General features: G+C 41.9%; 3 protein-coding genes across 8 annotated transcripts in view; 1 reads left to right on the top strand and 2 right to left on the bottom strand.

The window, feature by feature from the left end:
* Positions 1-880: 880 nt before the first annotated feature.
* Positions 881-4,094, bottom strand: LOC147252376 (uncharacterized). The gene is made up of 2 exons (XM_086220660.1): positions 1,623-4,094; positions 881-1,520 (listed from the first exon to the last, which is right to left on the bottom strand). Exons 1-2 carry the CDS (start codon positions 3,150-3,152, stop codon positions 1,362-1,364), a joined length of 1,689 nt encoding a protein of 562 aa, XP_086076786.1. The 5' UTR covers positions 3,153-4,094; the 3' UTR covers positions 881-1,361.
* pdk1 (pyruvate dehydrogenase kinase, isozyme 1) lies at positions 3,352-12,200 on the top strand. 4 transcript variants are annotated; one of them, XM_086220664.1, is made up of 11 exons: positions 3,352-3,597; positions 5,348-5,446; positions 5,551-5,622; positions 5,701-5,885; positions 7,093-7,188; positions 7,265-7,342; positions 7,427-7,503; positions 7,589-7,687; positions 7,802-7,912; positions 9,141-9,254; positions 9,345-12,200. In XM_086220664.1, the coding sequence occupies exons 2-11, from the start codon at positions 5,379-5,381 to the stop codon at positions 9,483-9,485; spliced, it is 1,041 nt and encodes a 346-aa protein (XP_086076790.1). In that variant the 5' UTR covers positions 3,352-3,597; positions 5,348-5,378; the 3' UTR covers positions 9,486-12,200. The 4 variants fall into 4 exon arrangements, with proteins under 4 accessions (XP_086076790.1, XP_086076788.1, XP_086076789.1 ...); XM_086220662.1 differs by having other exon boundaries at positions 5,305-5,446; XM_086220663.1 differs by lacking the exon at positions 3,352-3,597 and adding an exon at positions 3,689-4,497.
* Positions 11,958-18,816, bottom strand: part of ppp1r9ala (protein phosphatase 1 regulatory subunit 9A-like A) — a 33,366-nt gene continuing 26,507 nt past the window's right edge. Inside the window, exons 17-20 of one of the 3 annotated variants that reach the window (XM_086220651.1) lie at positions 18,578-18,622; positions 16,842-16,958; positions 15,876-16,064; positions 11,958-15,369 (exon numbers count right to left, since the gene is read on the bottom strand). In XM_086220651.1, the coding sequence (XP_086076777.1) occupies positions 15,220-15,369; positions 15,876-16,064; positions 16,842-16,958; positions 18,578-18,622 (501 nt within the window). In that variant the 3' untranslated portion in view covers positions 11,958-15,219. The remainder of the gene's footprint in view (positions 15,370-15,875; positions 16,065-16,841; positions 16,959-18,577; positions 18,623-18,816) is intronic. The other 2 variants (XM_086220652.1, XM_086220653.1) reach the window with 2 other exon arrangements.

The raw sequence follows: 18,816 nt of genomic DNA, 5'->3' as shown, positions 1-18,816 counted from the left end.
CGCACAAGAAGCGAAGCTTTAAAACTTCTTACTCTTGACATCTACTGAGTACCTTTTGCAAGTCGGGAGAAATATTTAATAGATGTGTCTTTCAGGCTCTACTTCCTGTTTCTAAGACAGGGATCATACTTCTTTTTTTTTAAACTCATAAATCTTAATGGCTTTTCCACACCAGCTATGGGAGATAATTTTCATAACCACATTCTCTGAAATCTGTTTACACATAAATAATAAAGAGGAATCAATGTCAAAATTTAGCAGCATACGCCGAACTGAAATTAGCAAGCTACCGATTTGATACATTATTAAAAACCTGTATTATCCAGGGGATATTTTTCCATCCATCTTAATTGAACCTGAAATATTCAGGTATTTGTAAAGCAATTTTCCAAGATTTACCAAAGTTTTCTGGCCTTATTCGTTTTGACAAAAACATTTCCAGGCCCGGAAATTGCAATCCCGACGCCATGCCTTTGGTTTTCATGACAAGCGGCGACTTCTACCGATACATTTCCATTACGCTGGAGGAAAAACTTTCATGATCATACAATGTTTACACGTGTAACATGAATAGAATCCAGGGCAGTGATGAACGACAAGCTACACAGTTCGACATCTAAATATAAATGTACGTTAACCAGATTTTTCTCCCTATATCTTGACTATGAACAACAAGCAGGCATTTGTGAAGCAAATTTCCACGACCTTCAAAATTTCTGGCTTCATTTATTTTTTTTAAAAGGTCTTTTTTTTTTTTTTTAGGCCTGGAAATTATTTTGAAATTCCGTGACCTTTCTAGTTTTTGTCCTGACTTAGTAAAAAAAAACAAAAACAAAATTTAAATATCGAGGGCTCAAAAACTCCCACTGTCTGTGATGAATGAGGGTTAATGTGTTTGGTTTTAATGGAAAAAAAAAAAAAACTTTGACAAGATAAATCCATGTTTTAAATAGCCATTAATACATTTCCTTTCAATTACTTCAAACATCACATAATTAAGTAAAAATACTGAAGTTTCAGAAATACATCCGTCCATCACACTGAAATAAATGCTTCTCATATTTCTTTGCTCACCCATAAATTTCATCCTTGAAAAAGATTTATTTAATGAAACTATTTAGAACATGGGAACAGATGAATTGTTTTAAATGCTCTATATAAAAGCTAAGTGCACTGAAAATGATGCATCAACTCAAAAACAGCCGAAGGAAGGAAGAAGCAGATTAACAAGAATAGCGATGAACGCTTCGCTCCAATCATGTTGGGTCCTACAAAAACATCTACTGAAAAAAAGATATGCAAATATTCCAAAATAGTAGAACTTTTTTTCCCCCAATATACATAAATACATACACCGCATATCAGTCAAAAGTTAAACGGAAGGTTTTCTCCTGCTCCTTGCGCTGGTTGTCGCACTGTTTGGACACCTCCTCCACTCGTCTCTGCAGGAGAACTGAATTCTGATCGATCCACTGCAGAGAATCCATATGGGCGTTGAGAATTTTACAGATCTGCTGGAGCTGAAGAAGAGAGAACACAGACGGTAATTTAAGATCAACGACAATATGGAAGAGGTGAAATCTGTCTAGGGCAGGTTGAACCATAACGTTGCTTAATCTTACCGGGTCGCTGGTATCTGCCGGGCCACTGGAGGTGTTCAGGTGCTCAATGATCTCCTTCAGGTCCTGCGACATCCTCTTCAGCTGAGCATCCACGTTCTCAGCCAGCTTGTACGTTCTTTCACGTTCTTCATCAGCGTTCTGCATGTAGATGGTTCCACTTTGCTCCTTCACTGACTCCTCAAGAGGGCAGAGCAAGTCCTCCAGCTCCTTCTGCTGGGAAAGTATGAAATCCAGTTCTTGGTTTAGCCTCCTCTGGTCCAGCTTCACTTTCTCCATCTCTTTGTGTAGAGCTGTGATCTTCTCGCCATTCTCCACCAGCATGCGGTCCCAGGCGTTCACCTGAGTGGCCTGCTGTAAGAAATGTCTTTCTTGGTCCTCAAGCTCCAGACTCCACTTGTTGATGAGACCCTCCAACTGGGCGTAGGTCATCACTGGAGGAGCAGCGGTCGTAGCAATGGCTGTGGTGGCTGTAGTGGTGGCTGTGGCACTTGTGATGGCAGCCGGTTTGAGTCCCAGGGTGAAGCCAGTGGCAGCACCTGTTGAGGTAGCTGAAGCTGCAGCTGAGGCTGTGGTCAGTGGGGCAGGAGTGGAGGTGGTGGTTGCTGCTCCAAGAGGTTTCAGCATAAAAGAATGACCTCCACTTGCTACTGCGCTTGTTGCAGGAGCCAAGGCTGCTGCTGCTGTAGTTGGAGCAACAGCCAAAGTAAAGCCTGTACCTGTTGCAGCTGCAGCAGCAGCTGTAGTTACAGGAGCAGCAAACAGAGATGGACCAGATGGAGCTGCCTGGGTCGATGCAGGTGGAGCTGGGGTGGTAGAGGGCTTGATTCCAAAACTAAAGCCTCCACCCTGCCCTGTTGTGCTAGCAGCAGCAGTGGTGGAGGAGGCTGGTTGGGAGCCCAGGGTGAGGTTGGAGGGAGCACTTGATCCAAAAGTGAATCCTCCACCTGGGCCAGCAATAGGAGCAGCAGTAGGAGCAGCTGCAGGTGCAGCAGTCACAGTTGCAGCTGTGGTGACTTGGACCTTAGTCGCCCCAAAGCTGAAGGCTCCAAATGAGAGGCCACCTGGAACTGTTGTTGCTGGTGCTGTTGGGTTTGTTGCTGCTGGCTGGGTTGGTGCTTGAGAGGCTGTCCCAAAAGTGAAGCCCCCTCCTGCAGGAGTAGCAGCGGCTGGCGCAGTCAAACTCGATCCCAGGCTGAACCCTGACCCCGCTGGGGAAGATATTGTGGAGCCAAATATCGGACCTGAAGCAGGGGTGGTTTGAGGAGCTGATCCAAGGCCAAATGTAGAGGCTGGCGCCCCAAATGAAGGGCCTCCGCCGGCGGCTGTGCTCTTTGCAGGGGTGCCGAAGCCAAAGGTGCCGGCAGTGTTGGTGCTGGTCTGGGTGGGCGTCCCGAAAGTGAAACCGCCACCGGAGGCTGCAGGTGTGGAGCCTGTTAGCCCAAAGCCGGCAACGGGTGCTGCGGCTGGAGGTTTTTGGACTCCTGAAGGGAAGCCCGTAGAGGCTTGGCCGAAGTTAAACCCACCACTCATTCTCACTCCCGATTATATCTGATATAATAGTCGGGTTAACGTTCGAAACGGGCACTTCCGAGGCTGAACTACAGTAGCTTTTGGCGGGCCACAATCACGAGCTAGTTCAACTGACACAACCGGCGAAAATGTTACTCTAATGAGGATTTTCGACACGTCAGCGGTTGATAAAGTCGGTCATGGATTTGTCAACATCACATTGACTCTAACGGCGACGGAAAATTCAAAACATGCTTATTAAAAACGTGGCTACGAGTTTCTCTCCGCTCAGGCAGTACCGTGGACCCCTACAGGAACTTACGACATGCGGTCATGGACAAAGCGCTACAAGCTGGTTTGCCCTGAGTTGTGTCTATTAGCCGCAAGACCCGCCTCTCACATTTAGAGTGACAGATCCAAACACCAACCACGAGACGTACGAAGGACCAAACCCACTTTGTGATTGGTACGCCTTTCTGCCTAAGAAACTACATTCAGGGAAATGTGATCCCATATTATACTCAACAAAGATCGTCGAATTTTTCTTTTTGAATATGTCCTCCCCAGTTATCAAGTATAAATACCTTGAAGGGTGTCGTTGTCAGGTCGTTGATAGAGCAAAAGGCTCAAGGTGGTTTACAATGTTGTCTTTATGATTATACACCACCAAGGTTGCTGGATTTCATTTAAGGAGCCATTGGTTGTGTCGTATCGCAAAACATTTCTCCGCATCAGTTTCTTTTTTCTTATCTGTATTTGCTCGATTAGCATTTTGTGACATTAAAGCCCCCCGTTTGCATTGTTAAACTCATTTTAAAGCGCCAACATAACAAGGTGACTATGTCCGTAAAGTTTTTAAAAACAACGTGGAGTAACACGCAGGATTGTCCTCTTGACGTGAGCAAGGCTCTTTGGTTTGACAAGCTGCAGTACGCGGGCTGGCCGCTGAACCGCGCTACCTTGATGACATTTCTACCTCTAGGGACTCGGCTAGTGAAACTAGGGACCTTTTAAAAGCATTTAACTGTTGTGACGCCTTAAGACATTCACCTAAAATTCAAAAAGTCGTGTGATAACAGGGCGAGAATCTTATTAACGCTAACATTTTTGCGCCCTGCACGAGTTAGCTAAGAAGCTAATGTCAACAAAGATTAGCTGACTGAAACTGCGAAGCCTTGATGTGGATGCTGCCTATGAACAAACTAATTAATAACCGTTTTGTGTTCGTGATACCGACTGATCAATAACCCGGTCACAATGAGGATTTTAAGGTTTCTGAGGAGCAGCGTGTCCATAGGAAAGGACATTGACTATTACTCCAAATTCTCACCATCCCCTCTGTCAATGAAGCAGTTCCTGGATTTTGGTAGGACGGCACACACTTCAGATCATCTCACTGAGCATTAATTAACCGATGAAGTGTTTGTTTTTACGAACCAAGTACATCACTACCTGAGAGATAATAAAATAAAAGTAAGATAGTTTCGTTGATGCACAATCACGCTAAGCTACTTGCAGAAATCAGATCAGCACATTATTTTGCAGTATTGTCTACCATAACCAGGATCTACATTGTGTCTTTAAACTCGAGGTGCACGATACAGATTTAGTTGGTTTGGCTAACAGCTGATATATGCCAATATAATCTGTGGTACAAGTTTATAAGACACTCACATTTTATATATGCTGGTAAACAACATGGTGAATGTGTGAAAACTTACTTCTCTTTTTTCCAGATCGCACTCTGCACTGCCCCAGTACTCCTGTATTTAAAAAAAAAAAGTACTGACATGATACAGATACCGTTTGAAAAAAGAAGACCAGTACCTGCAGTTGCTGATGATGTACAGATATATAATATGCATCCCCAAAGAAAAGCTCGGTAGACCAATTCTGAACGGATTCATACTATACAAGGGCATATTAGTCCAAATACAGCGTCTAATTGGATGAATATGTCTTTAAAAGAAAGCAATCACTGAAGCAAATGCCCCTAAGGAAATATTAAGAAATACCATAGAAGTTAAAAACAATCAAATACAGCAAAACTAAACTATTAAAATGTGCTGATCAGGCTGAAAACTCCACAGTGTGCATCTATATGTTGTAAACTTGAGCTCTCTAAACTTCTATCAGCGATGACTTGTCTATAACCCACCCACCACCCCCACAGGCTCAGAAAATGCTTGCGAGAAAACCTCATTCGCCTTCCTCAGACAGGAGTTACCAGTGAGGCTGGCCAACATCATGAAGGAGATCAACTTGTTGCCAGATAACCTGCTGAGAACTCCGTCAGTGCGGCTGGTCCAGAGCTGGTAGGGAGGTTTGGATCTGCTGTAACTTTGTTAAACAGTACCACTTGAATCCTGACAGTAATGTGTGTGTGTTTTTGTTTGTTTGTTTTTAAATTCATATGCAGGTATGTGCAAAGCCTTCAGGAGATTCTCCAGTTCAAGGACAAAAATGCGGATGATGAGAAAGTCTCATATGAGTATGTTAACGCCACCTTATCTTACAGGATAGCATAGATTTACTCACACACTCTAATTCTTTGCTGCTCTTTATTTAGTTTCACAGACGCGGTAATAAAAATCCGTAATCGGCACAATGACGTGATTCCGACCATGGCTCAGGGTGTCGTTGAGTACAAGGAGACGTACGGAACCGACCCGGTGGTCAGCCAGAACGTGCAGTACTTCCTGGATCGTTTTTACATGAGCAGGATTTCCATCAGGATGCTGCTCAACCAGCACAGTGAGAAGATCCCCCTCCACCTCAGAAAACGTGTTGTCATATTTCTTTTAAAGTCAGTGAGCTGAACTCAGAGAAAATCCCCTAAAGCAGAACACTTGTTTGGACATTTTCATCTACAGCTGCCAAGTTGCCACATTTGTCCAAACTAGCTGATCTCTGAAGGAGAGATGTGCTTATTCATGTGAAAAACATTAAAAGTCAAACTTTATATTTCTAATACTACCATTTTATACTCAACTTCATTGTTTTTGTCCGTTTATTTAGTGGAGGGAAGCTTCTTTTTTTTCTTTATTTTTTTGCAGAAATACAGCAGTCATGAGCACAGCAGGTGGGCCTGACGCTCTGAAACTTAACAAAGAATAGAACAAAGCCAAACAGGAGACAATACAATTACAAGTTAAGTGAAGTGAAGTCTTTATTTCAGACGTGAACAATAATGAATAAAAAAGCAACGACAGACAAACACAGGTGAACCAAACACATGCGATCAATAGTTGTGGTGCGTGGCGAACAGGTTGATCATCATAGTTTGCTTGAAAGTAATTGAAAAACAATAAAGCAGCAAGCGGCAGAAATAAATGACAAAGAACCACATTTTAAAGGGTAAGAAAAAGGCAACCAGACTCATGACATGTTCCAAAATTTATGTTCAGGTCCAAAAAAATTACATGTTTCTGCAGCAGATTAATGTGGAAAATTACATTTTGTGTTTTAAGAATTATTAAAATGTAAATAAAAAATCAAACTGGGCTTAACTTTGGTTTTTACAGTTTTAAAATCATCAGGAACATTTCATCCTCGCCTTACAAAACTGGAAGTTTGTGGTTTTGACTTCAGTCGTGAGCTCAAGACAGAGCGAGAGATGCTAACAGGCAACGCTAGCGGCAGGTTACATGTGCACACATATAAATGTTTTTCAGTCTTTTTTTTTTTCCAGAAAATGAACACGTTTGCTTAGCTTTGAACTGTACACGGACAATTTTGCTTTTCGACTCCTCCGGCTCATTTGAATGCTTCTCTACACTGTAGCGTTTCTGTGCTGTCTCAGACTAAAGTTGTCTTTGGCCTCAGATAAGAGCCAAACCGTGAGAACGGCAGAGAGGCGAGTGTGTGATGTCGTTTTCCAGTTCTCCAACTGAAGAGAATTTCTGTTCGAAGTTTTTCTTTCCTTTTATTATCATAAACTGTGTTTGTCTGTGTTTACCAGCGCTTCTCTTTGGTGGGAAGGTGAAGGTTAATCCAGCACATCCCAAACAAATCGGCAGCATCGACCCGAACTGTCGTGTCAGTGAGGTCATCAAAGGTCAGAATCAGAACGCATGTTGTTGAGATGCTCCGTCATTCAGGTCTTCAATCATCGTCTCTCCTCCTCCTTGTAGACGCTTACGAGAATGCCAGAAACCTTTGTGACAGGTATTACATGAACTCTCCTGAGCTGATACTGGAGGAGTTCAACGGTGACTATGATCTTCACATTCTAAGACAGAGTCTGTTGCTGTGAATGCGTCATGTCTGATCAGTCCAATGGTTTCTCCCGACAGTCAAAGAGAAGGATAAACCCATCACCATGGTCTATGTTCCCTCTCATTTATACCACATGGTCTTTGAGCTTTTTAAGGTGGGATTTATTTGGTTGTTTGAGTTTGAACACCAGCTGCAGCAGCATGACGAATATTTCGGAAAACTCTTGTGTTTTTATGCAGAACGCCATGCGAGCCACTATGGAGCTGTATGGCGACTCCATGGAGTATCCTCACATCCACGCACAGGTCGCCCTGGGAACCGAAGATATGACCGTCAAGGTAAAGTTCTCCAGTGATTTTAAAAATAACTGATGAGGGAATCAAAGTCTGAGAGTGGTTCGGCCCCCACCTGATTTCTTGAAAACGTGAAACGATACACTCTCTCTCTCTCAGGTGAGCGACCGTGGAGGAGGCGTCCCCCTGCGTAAGATCGACAGGCTGTTCACGTACACGTACTCCACGGCTCCTCGGCCGAGCTTCGACGGCTCTCGGGCCGTTCCTCTGGTTAGTGTCGCTCATGTCCAGTCAACCTTTCGTCAATTTTTTCATAACTGACATCAATGCAGCGCCCGTTCTTTGAGGGGCAGGGGACCAAATGTGCTTTTAGCAGTTAGCATCAAGTAATCAAACTAATCATTTTTCACTGTGGACGTGTCACGAGCCAAAAACGCCACAACATTTCACATGTCTCTCGCTCGTGAAGCTGCGTAACAATAAGCAGACTGTGTGATGCGTCAGAGGATGAGCTGTCACAACAAAAACACAAAATCCTCCTTTTTTTTAACCCAAAATGTTGTTTTCATCAATTTATTGCAGAAATGACCGTAAAGTGCGACGATGCAGCGGCGCTCAGGGTCCACTCAGAAGCTTTTGCCGTTTCAGTTTGTTGACACAGTTTGACAGTCAGACAGACAGACAGACAGTTTGTTTGCTCACTGACACTTCTTAATTTGCTTTAAAACGCGACTGTTAATTTCAAAGTACAAAACAACACATCCAGGCTTTGTGAGCTCTCAGGTACATCTCAACATCTGAACTATTGTTGTGTTTTCGCTTCCTGAAATGTCTCTGGTGAAAAATTCTCACTTTGACTGACAAATAATTGGAGCCCCATTTATAAAACTGTGCGCAGAAAATCATGGATGTATCTTAACACATAAGGACATGTACGATAGCATGAATCAGTTTTAAATGCGATTAAAGGTGTGACAGTCGTCAGTTCACCACCTCACCGACAGTGTCAGCGGGGTCCTTCGTTTGTGGAATGCTCTCCCCGACCACCTAAGGGCACGCAGACTGTGGATTCTTGTAAAAAGATGCTTAAAAACCTGTCTTTTTAGAAAAGCATTTGCTACAAATTATACATTTCTTTTGTTTTGTTTTGTTTTAATTCAGTAGGCCCTTATGCAACCTCGCTCTGCCCTAGTTTTAGCTGTTTTTATTGTGAGGATGTTTTTACCCTTTTTTGCAGTGTAGCACTTTGAGATCATTTGTTTGATATACATTTCATTCATCATTATTATTATTATTATTATTATTATTATCATTATTATTATTATTATTATATTACATGGGTCAGAGTGTCTGTGGAACATCAAACATTTTCCCGTCAAGTTTTTTTAACCCCAAATTTGCCAAGAAAGTGATGTAGGCCTTCCTCCGTGTGCACACGCGCTTCATATTTGAGACCCCGGGTCTGGAGTGAAGTGTTAATGGACCTCCTTGTTCTCAGGCTGGTTACGGATACGGTCTACCCATCTCAAGACTTTATGCCCGCTACTTCCAAGGGGACCTGAAGCTGTACTCTCTGGAGGGTTATGGGACCGATGCCGTCATCTACATCCGGGTAAACAAGTGTTAGGCCAACCACACGCGCCTCTGAATACGTACATGTGATGTTCTAACATTCTCTTTCTCTCTTTCCGTCCCACGCCAGGCTCTCTCCACAGAGTCCATCGAGAGGCTTCCTGTCTACAACAAGTCGGCCTGGAAACACTACAAAACCATCCATGAGGCCGACGACTGGTGCGTCCCCAGTAAAGAACCCAAGGATATGACGACGTTTCGTAGATTCTAGATCCAGATGGATCCTGTAGCAAAGTGCTCAAAACGGGTGTTTGTAGATGTGTGTGTGCGTGTGTGTGCATGTGTAATATTGATAAGCTATTTCAAATTACTTTGTAAAAGAGGAACAAAAAGAGAACTTCCTGATACACAGACAGGTGACAAATAGGAGAAGAACTTGATTAGATGAGCGGAGAACAAGGACGTTCACTTCCTTCAAGTTCACTTTGGCCCTCGTAGACAGCGGAGCTGCACCCATGGGATCACCTGAGGGAGGTTTTGGATAATTCCTATAGAACAATACTCTGTTACCACAAACAAAACGTGCAGCAGGTTGTAATAGAAGCCGTCCATCACTAAACAAAACAAGAGGAGCTACCGACAGTCAGTGTAAAAGGACGAAGCTTTTCTTGGTGTGTGAAACGTGGGCTCCTGTTTGGTTAACGAGTCGCACCATCTTTGTGAAGACGGGTCATGTAGCTTTTACGTAAATCTCAGTGGAGGACGGTAAGAACATTTTCTGAACACACTATGGAAGCAGAGAACAGCCATGCTGGTAATCATTTCTACTGCTGTTACCTGGAGAAAACTAAGCTTTGTTGATTTTTTTTTTCCCCCCTCCATCATCTCAAGAAAATGTAAGCTAAATATCTTCAGCTCAGGCTTAGTTAACTCGAGATAACGCAGATATCAACTTGTGATTTGGAGATTACATCCATTCTCATTTTAGGCTGATGTTTGTTATTGAGGTTGGCCAGTATTTTTTCTTTTTATTATGTCTTTTACAGCAACTCTTGGTTTTATTGAAATGACGTCCAACACACAGCCTCTTCAATGTTTCAACCTCCAAATTCATCCACCAACATAAAATGACGTATAAATGAGTGACGTATTAACGATAAGCTAAGATCAGCTGATGTATAGGTCAAGGAGAAGTGTCATATTTTTTTAATGCTCCGAGCATATTTGAATCAAATTCCCTTAAGTTCCTTTGTAATGAAGTCAGAACCTTTCAAAATAAGACTGGAACTATTCGTGTGGCAGATGATATATACAGATATTATTTTTTGTAATCTTCGTGAATCCAGTTTGTGTGTGTGTGTGTGTGTGTGTGCGCGCGCGTGTGTGTCAGTGAGAGAATTATGTTACGATATTAATGCTTCCTGTTGCATTTTCTGGCGTTACATTTAGCTTCAGCTGCTTCGATTTCCTCTCTACCTGCATGTCAAATACAAGTAACACGTGATCAAAGAATAGTGATATGACGTCTGCAATTCTAAAAGTTACATCAGCGCACACATACAAAAAGGCAAGAGCTCAAATGGAGATTAGAGTCCTAGATAGTGCTCCCAGTTCATTTAGTGGCATCTCACCACGTATATGTGACGTTGTAGTACAGAGCCCTTCACCAAACATCACATGTCCTCTGGTTAGATGCCATCAAATTGACTGGGAGCACGACTGAGTGTGTGGAGTTTGAAAAAGTTCAACTGGTTACACTGAATAACTGGAGAGGACTGTTAGAGGATGTGCAGGGTTGGCAACAGTCAGTTCTTCCGTTTACTAATTTAACTGGCGGACACTTAACAAGTACATTTTTGTTGTGTCTGTCCTTTAGTTTTTGTTTCTATGGAAACACATAACCTTATTTTTAAGTCAAAAGCTTCGAAGGCAGATGTTTTCTGTTTAAATGCGGCCAGGAGGTCTGTGTTCTTCACAGCAGACAATAAAAAAAAAAGAAAAGATTTAACTGCATTTCTATGCTACAGTGCTATGCTAATGTTTTTATAGCCGATTCTGGAGACCTCATGTAGGTTCTATCAAGTTATTCATTAGATGGTTTCAGAGTACCTTCACCGTCCTGTAGATGCATTGTGAAAATACAGCAGTACACTGATATCTTGGATACATCCGAAGAACGAAGGCATAGAATGTTCACCATACTTTTGACAGCCGCTCACCGGAGTCTCTCATTGGAGAGATTCCACTGCTAAAATATCGCCACATTTATTGCCAATCTTCCAGCTCTGTTCCGATGACGACAGCTGGAAACAATTGCTCTAAACTGGTGTGGGAACAACTTCAGTGACGGTGGAGGTTGATCCGTCACGAGTGATCAGAGGCACCGTGGTTTTATTTCAGTTACACATCAACGACAAAGGTTTCTAAATGAATGAATACTGATTATCTTTCTGTATGTTTGCAATATATATGGTTTAATATGTATCGATGCTTCGTGACAGCAGAACTATGGATCCCTTGTTGATTACTGAGAGTGGAAACACAACACCTGTACACTTCTTAACAATGCAGCACAGTTACAATAAATCCCGATGTCCAGGCTTGTGTGTTGACAGTATGGAGGGGATGAGTTTGTTCGATTTACACAGTTAATAATAATGGCAAGAACGAACTTTATTTGTACAGCATCTTTCAAAAAAACAAGTTTGCAAAGTGCTTCACAGACATTAAACTCCTACACAAATCTTTTACCCATTGCAGTAAGTCAAAACAAAACAAACAAACAAGATGAGACAATAAAACAAATAAAAGCACGGGTAAAGTAGAACTCAGTTAAAAAGCCAGAGTTTCAAAAGAGGACACTGAGGTAGCTTGGCTGATTGCCAGTGGAAGTGCATTCCACAATTGTGGAGCCTTCACTGCAAATACCCTGTTCCCCTCTGTGATGAGCCTTGTTCTGGGGACTGTGAGCTACAGCTGATCAACAGATCTAAGAGTGTGTGTGTGTGTGTGTGTGTGGGGGGGGGGGGGGGGTGAATATGTCAGTCATGTATGATGAGGCAGGGCCATTCAGAGAGTTAAAAACAAACAATAAAATTTCTAAATTGATTCTAAACACAACAGGTAGCCAGTGCAGTGAGGCCAGAATAGGAGAAGTCCGCTGGTATTTCTGTGTTCTTGTGAGAATAAGGAGTTATAATAGCCAAGATGGCTGGAAACAAAAACATAAATTAGAGATTTAGCATCACTGAATAAGAGAAAATGACCTCAGTTTGGCTGTGTTTCAAATTTGACTTATAGCGGTTTTGGTGATACTGCTAAAATGTTTAGAAAAACTCAGATCAGAGTCAAACACTTCTCCCAGATTTCTGGCCTCATGCGATTGTAAACCCAGGGAAACTAAGGCCTGGGTTTCAGAATCCCTCTGTGTTTTGGGACCAAACACCATCACGTCTGTCTTAGCATCATTTAACATTAAAAAGTTACTGGACACCCAGGCTTTAATGTCTGCAAGACAGGCTGTGAGAATGTTCACTGAGGTGAGGTCTTTATAGAAGGTAGATTTGAGAATCATCTGCATAAAAATGGGAAGGGATGTTGAAGTTGCGAAGGACCTGACCGTGTGGTAACACGTACAGAGAAAAGAGTAAAGGGCCGAGAATTGACCCTTGAGGAACACCACGTGATATTTGCACGACTGGAGAAAACATTGCCAAGAGATACAGAGAAGGGTCCGTTACTGAGTATAACTTGAACCAATCAAGAGCAGTCTCGGTCACACCTATCCAGTTTTCCAGTCAAGCACTCAGTATGTGGTGATCGACAGTGTTAGAGTGTGCTATGATAACAATGAAAACCAGATTGAAACTTTTCAAAGAGTGAGCGTTCATTCAAGAAGGATTAAAAACTGAGAATGTATCACTTTCTCCAGGACCTTGGCAAAAAAAAAAAGGGTAATTAGGACCTGAGCCCGAGGCAAGCTTCAGGGCGAAGACCCTATTGAAACTGTCGTGTGATCTAAGTTTCAACAAGGAAAATAAAATCTGAGTCATGTGAAAAAATAAAATCAGTAACAATAAAAGACTTACTGGTGATTGCTCTTAGATTCCACAGGCAAACTTTTAAAAGGGAGTGACTAAACCGACTAGCAGGAAGTGTTTTTATAGTGATCAGTTAAGCGAAATTATGATAGAATAATTCAGAGAAAACTAAATTACTGTGGAACAGAAAAAAGGTTTATTTTAGGTCATGAGATACAACTCCCTCAATTTATTCTGAAGCTGCAATATATAATTTGTTCTCACAATTTAGTTCATTTATGGCCGCAAGGTATAATTTGCTTGAGACAGACAACTGCTCACACCTACAGGCAATTTAGTCTCCAATTAACTTGATTTACAGGGACTTGGATAACACCTGAGCACCCAGGAGGAACCCAAGCAAGACACAGGGAGAATCTCGACTTCACACACAAAGGCCAAGGCTAACTGTCAGACTCTCTCCCAGAACATTCTCGCTCCAATGCTCAAAAACTCTATGACCGTGACTGAGGGAAACAAGTTAGAACTGACAGCCATGTTTTAAAGCGATGCCTTGTGCCTTAGAACGAGTTATTTCGCTCTGTGGCCACTCCAGGACTCTAGTTATCTGCTATTATAGACTTTGACTTAATACCCAAATTTGCTGTCTTTACAGCGTAATTATTTTGAGGCTACAAGGTACAGCTTGTTCCCTCACACTCTACACCAGGGCTGATCAAGTCTGGCTTCAGGGCCACATTAAGTTTGAGTTTCCCTTCCATATGTAAAAAAGTAAATCGTTTAGAAAATGACGTTGGTCACCGCCTGGCAGTGGTGCACAGACTACAGGCATTTTAACAAGAGAATAAGAATTTGTTTCTGGCCTGTGGTCCACCATTTAATTGGAGTTTCTCTAAGTTTGGACACTGCAGCGCTGGGCCCACAGTGCTTTCTTCTCTTTGTGGCTACCGCAGTGCTTCGATAATTACAGCCTTAAAAACCAAAGTCAAACAAACACCTACAGTGTAAACAGTCGTCTCACAAAGGTCACATTTTCTACATGACTGCTTTATTTCTCAGATGTTGATTTCACATATTAAATACATAAAAGTCAAGAAACAAACAGTTAAAATCAGTTTATTGATGCTGTTTGTACCAAGAGGATGCGACAACGGATTTCTTGCAGTCAAACATTATACACAGAGAGGAAGCACTTGGGTTCAGCCGTGAACTCGTGGTTCAGCATCACATTCATACGTGAAAGGAGTTTGTCGTAGGCACGTCTTAACGTCTAGTGGACCAGGAGGCGGACGTGGAGCAGAGCTGCATGCAGGGTGTATTTACATGGAGCATCACGGTACCGACAACCACATGTAGTCAGTTAGTCAGTCAGTCAGTCAGTCAGTCAGTGAGGGGGCAGGAGCAGCCCCCTCACCTGGTCCCCATTTGATTTGTTGCTTTCAACAATGATGGTCTTAACTATTCTACTTAGTAGAAAATTTAGATAGTATAAAATGAACAATGGTATTTAAGTAAAAAAAGTGATGCAGTTAATAGACACATGTATAAAACTTATTTATACATTTAAAACCTTGTCGCCCAATGAAGCTTAAAAGTCAAATATAGTGCTTTTATCTTAACTGTACAAGAATGTTCCTGCAAGAGATGTACATGGAATAAAGCAAGTTATACTAGCAAAAATATAAAATGACGCAAAAGCCAAGCAGCCATTAACGTGTGTGTGTGTGTGTGTGTGTGTGTGATCTGCAATAACTACATTATATCTGAAAATAGACTTTTTAGCTTCTAGCTTTATAGTGGTAAAAAAAAAAATCATTTATCTTTTGTGCACAACCAACTTTTTTGATGTTTCCAATTTTAGTTAAAATAGTATGTAAAACAGGAAATTCCTGCATTCCTGACAGTCATGTTAACACGTATGATCATAATGGTACTGATGTGTGCATGGTGATCAACTTTGACACTTCAGCAGACGGAGTCAGTGCTGGCTGGCAGCCTCCCGCTGCGTCGCACCTCCTTCTCTCTCTTCTTCTCCAGCTTCTCCTGGGTCTTGCGCATGTCCTTCAGCTTCTTCTTGATAGTTGATCGGTCACTCTGGCTTGACACACCAAGTGCCTGAATGAGAGAGTGCACCAGTTTAGATGAGGAGTACAAAGTTAAACATTTACGTTGAGCTGTAACTATTTTCTCATTCAGTTAATCTGCTGAGTGACTTTACTCATTCATTCATGACTATCAGGAAAAGGTCTCTTACTCCAGCCTCCCAAACATGACTGATGGTTTCATTAAGGCTCCACAGAAAAGCTTTCTTCTCACTCTATTTCAGTATTCTTAGAAACTTTCTCACTAATTAATATGGCCCGCCCTCGCCACTGTTCCATGACGGTAAAATGCAAACAGGAAATCCTCAAGCTGCATTTATCAACAGCCAGCCACAAGGTGGCAGTCACTCTCTCTCTCTCTCTCTCTCTCACACACACACACACACACACACACACACACACACACACACACACACACACACACACTCTCTCTCATAATGACTAAATGGACAGCATTCACATGGTCACACAGATCACTCAACATACACTCAATCAAAATTACATCATTATCCAAAATACCTTCAACTTGTCACTGTCCAAGTGTAAGAGCTGCTGACCGTCCACTCCCTTGGCAGAGAACTCAGGTGTGTACTGGTCCATATTCATGCCCATTAACCAGTGACAGACCTGTTGATTGGTCCATTCAGAGATGGGCCGGTTCTGCCACTGGTACTCTTTTCCTGTGGCTACTGGTTCATCATCCAACGTCTACCAGGGGACACAAATGACATGATGTTAGAAAATAAACACAAGGTTTGTTCAGTTGTCTCATGCATGTGGACATTTGAAAGCGGAAGTCCAAGAAAATACTGCGAATCAGTAATGTGAGGCCATCTCATCGGAGAGTTTGTTGTTCTGATGCTGACAGGTATGGTGACGAGTGGTGGAATGTAGACATAAGTCATGATCGACCTGATTTACCTCATTTAAAAAAAACAACAAACGGCTATTTGAAATGATGTCATGAGAATGTGAACTCTACAGTCGAGGACATTGCTGAAACAGCACAGAACAGCCTGTGTGCAACAAACAAACAAAACATAGTTCACGATTTCCCAAGCTAGCTTAGGAGAAACTGTGCTTATGAGGATAAAATACCAGTGACATTCTCAGACGCATGTTTTACTGAGATGACTTCACCAGAACAACGATGCTGAAACACCACTGAGCAGGCAGCCGAGCACTCAGGTTGTTCTGTGGTCTGCCAAAGCTGGTCAAGAACATGAAGCACAAGTTTGAAGCTCTTTAATAGAAGCAAATGTACAAACTAGTCATTTCACAGCACACTATAGAACAGAGAGGCTTGAACACCAAACACAGCTTCAATACACACATGCAGCTCTCTTCTATTTTGTCTCTATTTATTCAAGGCTATGGAGAAAAAAAGGGGGGGGGGGCAAAGAGCATGCTTTAGAATGTCCCCTTTCAGCTTCATCAAGGCGTCCCACACAGCTTTTGTGACTGTGCAACAAGGAGAGCACTCACCTCGCTGGAAGAGAAGATTAAAGTGTGTGAACGCCCAGACAGATTGGGTTCAGCAACTAACCCAGAGATGTCTGAACTGGGACTGGCAGGGCTAGAATCATCTATGACTGAAAAACTCTGGAACAAGTGGAAACAAGGAACGCATTTACTAAAGTCACACATCACCAAATGACAGTTCTTCACTAGGAAGGGCAAACACATATACAACTGCAGGCAGTAAGACAAGTGCTGTTTCCATAACAAGTAACATTATAGTGACACATGATTCAAACTGATGGCAGTAGTGACAGTCAGTTGTCGACATGAAGCGGCGAGATTCATCTTCAACATGTGACAGGAAGGTAGAGGGTCAAGTATCTCCTATGATGCACAAGAACATCCATCCACCACCAAAACTACATCATCAACATGTAAACTACAAAAACTACCACCACTACAAGTACTACTGATTAAAACACACAGTTCAGGTATGAGGTAATGTTTCCAGCTAGGCATGTAGATGCTTTTAGATTAGTCTCTTCGACTATTTGGTGTGATCAGTCAGCGGGGCACAAGGTTAGCACCAGCCCATGCTAGTAAAATAAGCATGCGCCTGGCCGACGAGCCCCCTATTGCTTTAATAATGTGCACTGCATTTTTTTTTGCTCATCTACGGGGAATTATTTTACCCTCTAAGCCATGTTTGTGATGTAGCTCTGTAGTAAACATTGACTTAATATCAGCATCGGTAACGATTTTGGCGGACGTACGCCAATATGAACACTTTCCACAATCCATAACACTTGATAGCTAGAACAGATGATACATTTTTTTATCTATGCAATGTTACAAACTTGTGTTAATATTAGTTCTATGACAGTTCTAGAGTGCTTTATTGACCTGTACAGGCCAATAAAGTAATAAATGTAAATGATATATGAAATACTGTAAACTGGGCTATTACATTGTTATAACGAGTACTTTTAATATTCAAGTACATTTTGGTGATAGTACATTACTGACTCAGAGAGCTGGCAGGGCAGGTGTGGATCCCCTCATGTGGGTCAGAGTACAGTTTACATTATGAGTGTTTCAGCGAGACTAGTTACAAAGAATAAACAGTTTATTTCTGTACAGTTCCATTGATCAGCGCCAGAACTTACATGTAAGACCATTAACAATTTAAAGAATTTAAATATAGAAAATAAAGAATATATATCTATATCTAAAAATATCTATATATCTATCTATCTATATATATATCCATGAAAGATTTTACGCTAAAAAGCGGTGTAAACTGCCGTGAAAAAAAACATTTTGCCACAATTTTGTGATTAAAAATGTACATATTTACCCATTTACTGCAGTCTTTTACAGACAAATCTGGGTTGATTATGAGCAGATCGACTGTCCCTGGTTGTTATTCCATGTGCTATGCAAAAGTTCAAAAGCATTAGTTTACAATACACAATAGTAAGTGGAATCCAGCTGTTAGCGTTGTCTTTGCACAAAACTGTCTGATCAAAAGTCCTATTAGACATTCCTATCGTTTGTTTTTTCCATCAGGCCACAAGCCCAACTGACTGTGGATTAAAGGGAAATTAGATAATCCTGTAACACTACCACATACCCATGACAAAGGGAAACCACAAATTCGTAGAATGTGACGAGGAGTGGAATCTCAGAGCTACAGTGGTTAGTAAGATGCTACTGTGTCAGCTCAAATCAGAGGTAAAACAAAAATGAGGATACTGTACCAAATCTAATGAGCGACTGAATAAAGAGGACCAGGAGAGATTTGTCTGTTTAAAGGAAACACAGTTCAGTGCCAAACCCTGACAAAGAGAACACTACTGAAACAGCTACTCAACTAAAAATCTGAATTTAGTCGCCAATCACTCATGTCTTGAAGTCATTAAATAATACATTGGAGACATCAGCCCAGCCACAGCGTGGACGACAGTTAGCAGCCTTTCACTGGATGTATTTGATGTGT

This window comes from Aulostomus chinensis, chromosome 12 (assembly GCF_037954235.1).
Source record: "Aulostomus chinensis isolate RoL2024-O1b breed Wild chromosome 12, RoL_Achi_v1.0, whole genome shotgun sequence".
In the NCBI taxonomy this organism is placed as follows: domain Eukaryota; kingdom Metazoa; phylum Chordata; class Actinopteri; order Syngnathiformes; family Aulostomidae; genus Aulostomus; species Aulostomus chinensis.
Note: the sequence above shows the minus strand (reverse complement) of the source record. Positions and strands in the feature narration are given on the sequence as shown.

Excerpts from the sequence above, each read along its gene's own strand:
- LOC147252376 (XM_086220660.1), bottom strand. The coding sequence starts at position 3,152 with ATGAGTGGTGGGTTTAACTTCGGCCAAGCCTCTACGGGCTTCCCTTCA. Across the intron at positions 1,521-1,622 it reads CGGCAGATACCAGCGACCCG|CTCCAGCAGATCTGTAAAAT; the intron begins GTAAGATTAAGC and ends TCTCTTCTTCAG.
- pdk1 (XM_086220661.1), top strand. The coding sequence starts at position 4,389 with ATGAGGATTTTAAGGTTTCTGAGGAGCAGCGTGTCCATAGGAAAGGAC. Across the intron at positions 5,623-5,700 it reads GATGAGAAAGTCTCATATGA|TTTCACAGACGCGGTAATAA; the intron begins GTATGTTAACGC and ends CTCTTTATTTAG. Across the intron at positions 5,886-7,092 it reads GATGCTGCTCAACCAGCACA|CGCTTCTCTTTGGTGGGAAG; the intron begins GTGAGAAGATCC and ends TGTGTTTACCAG.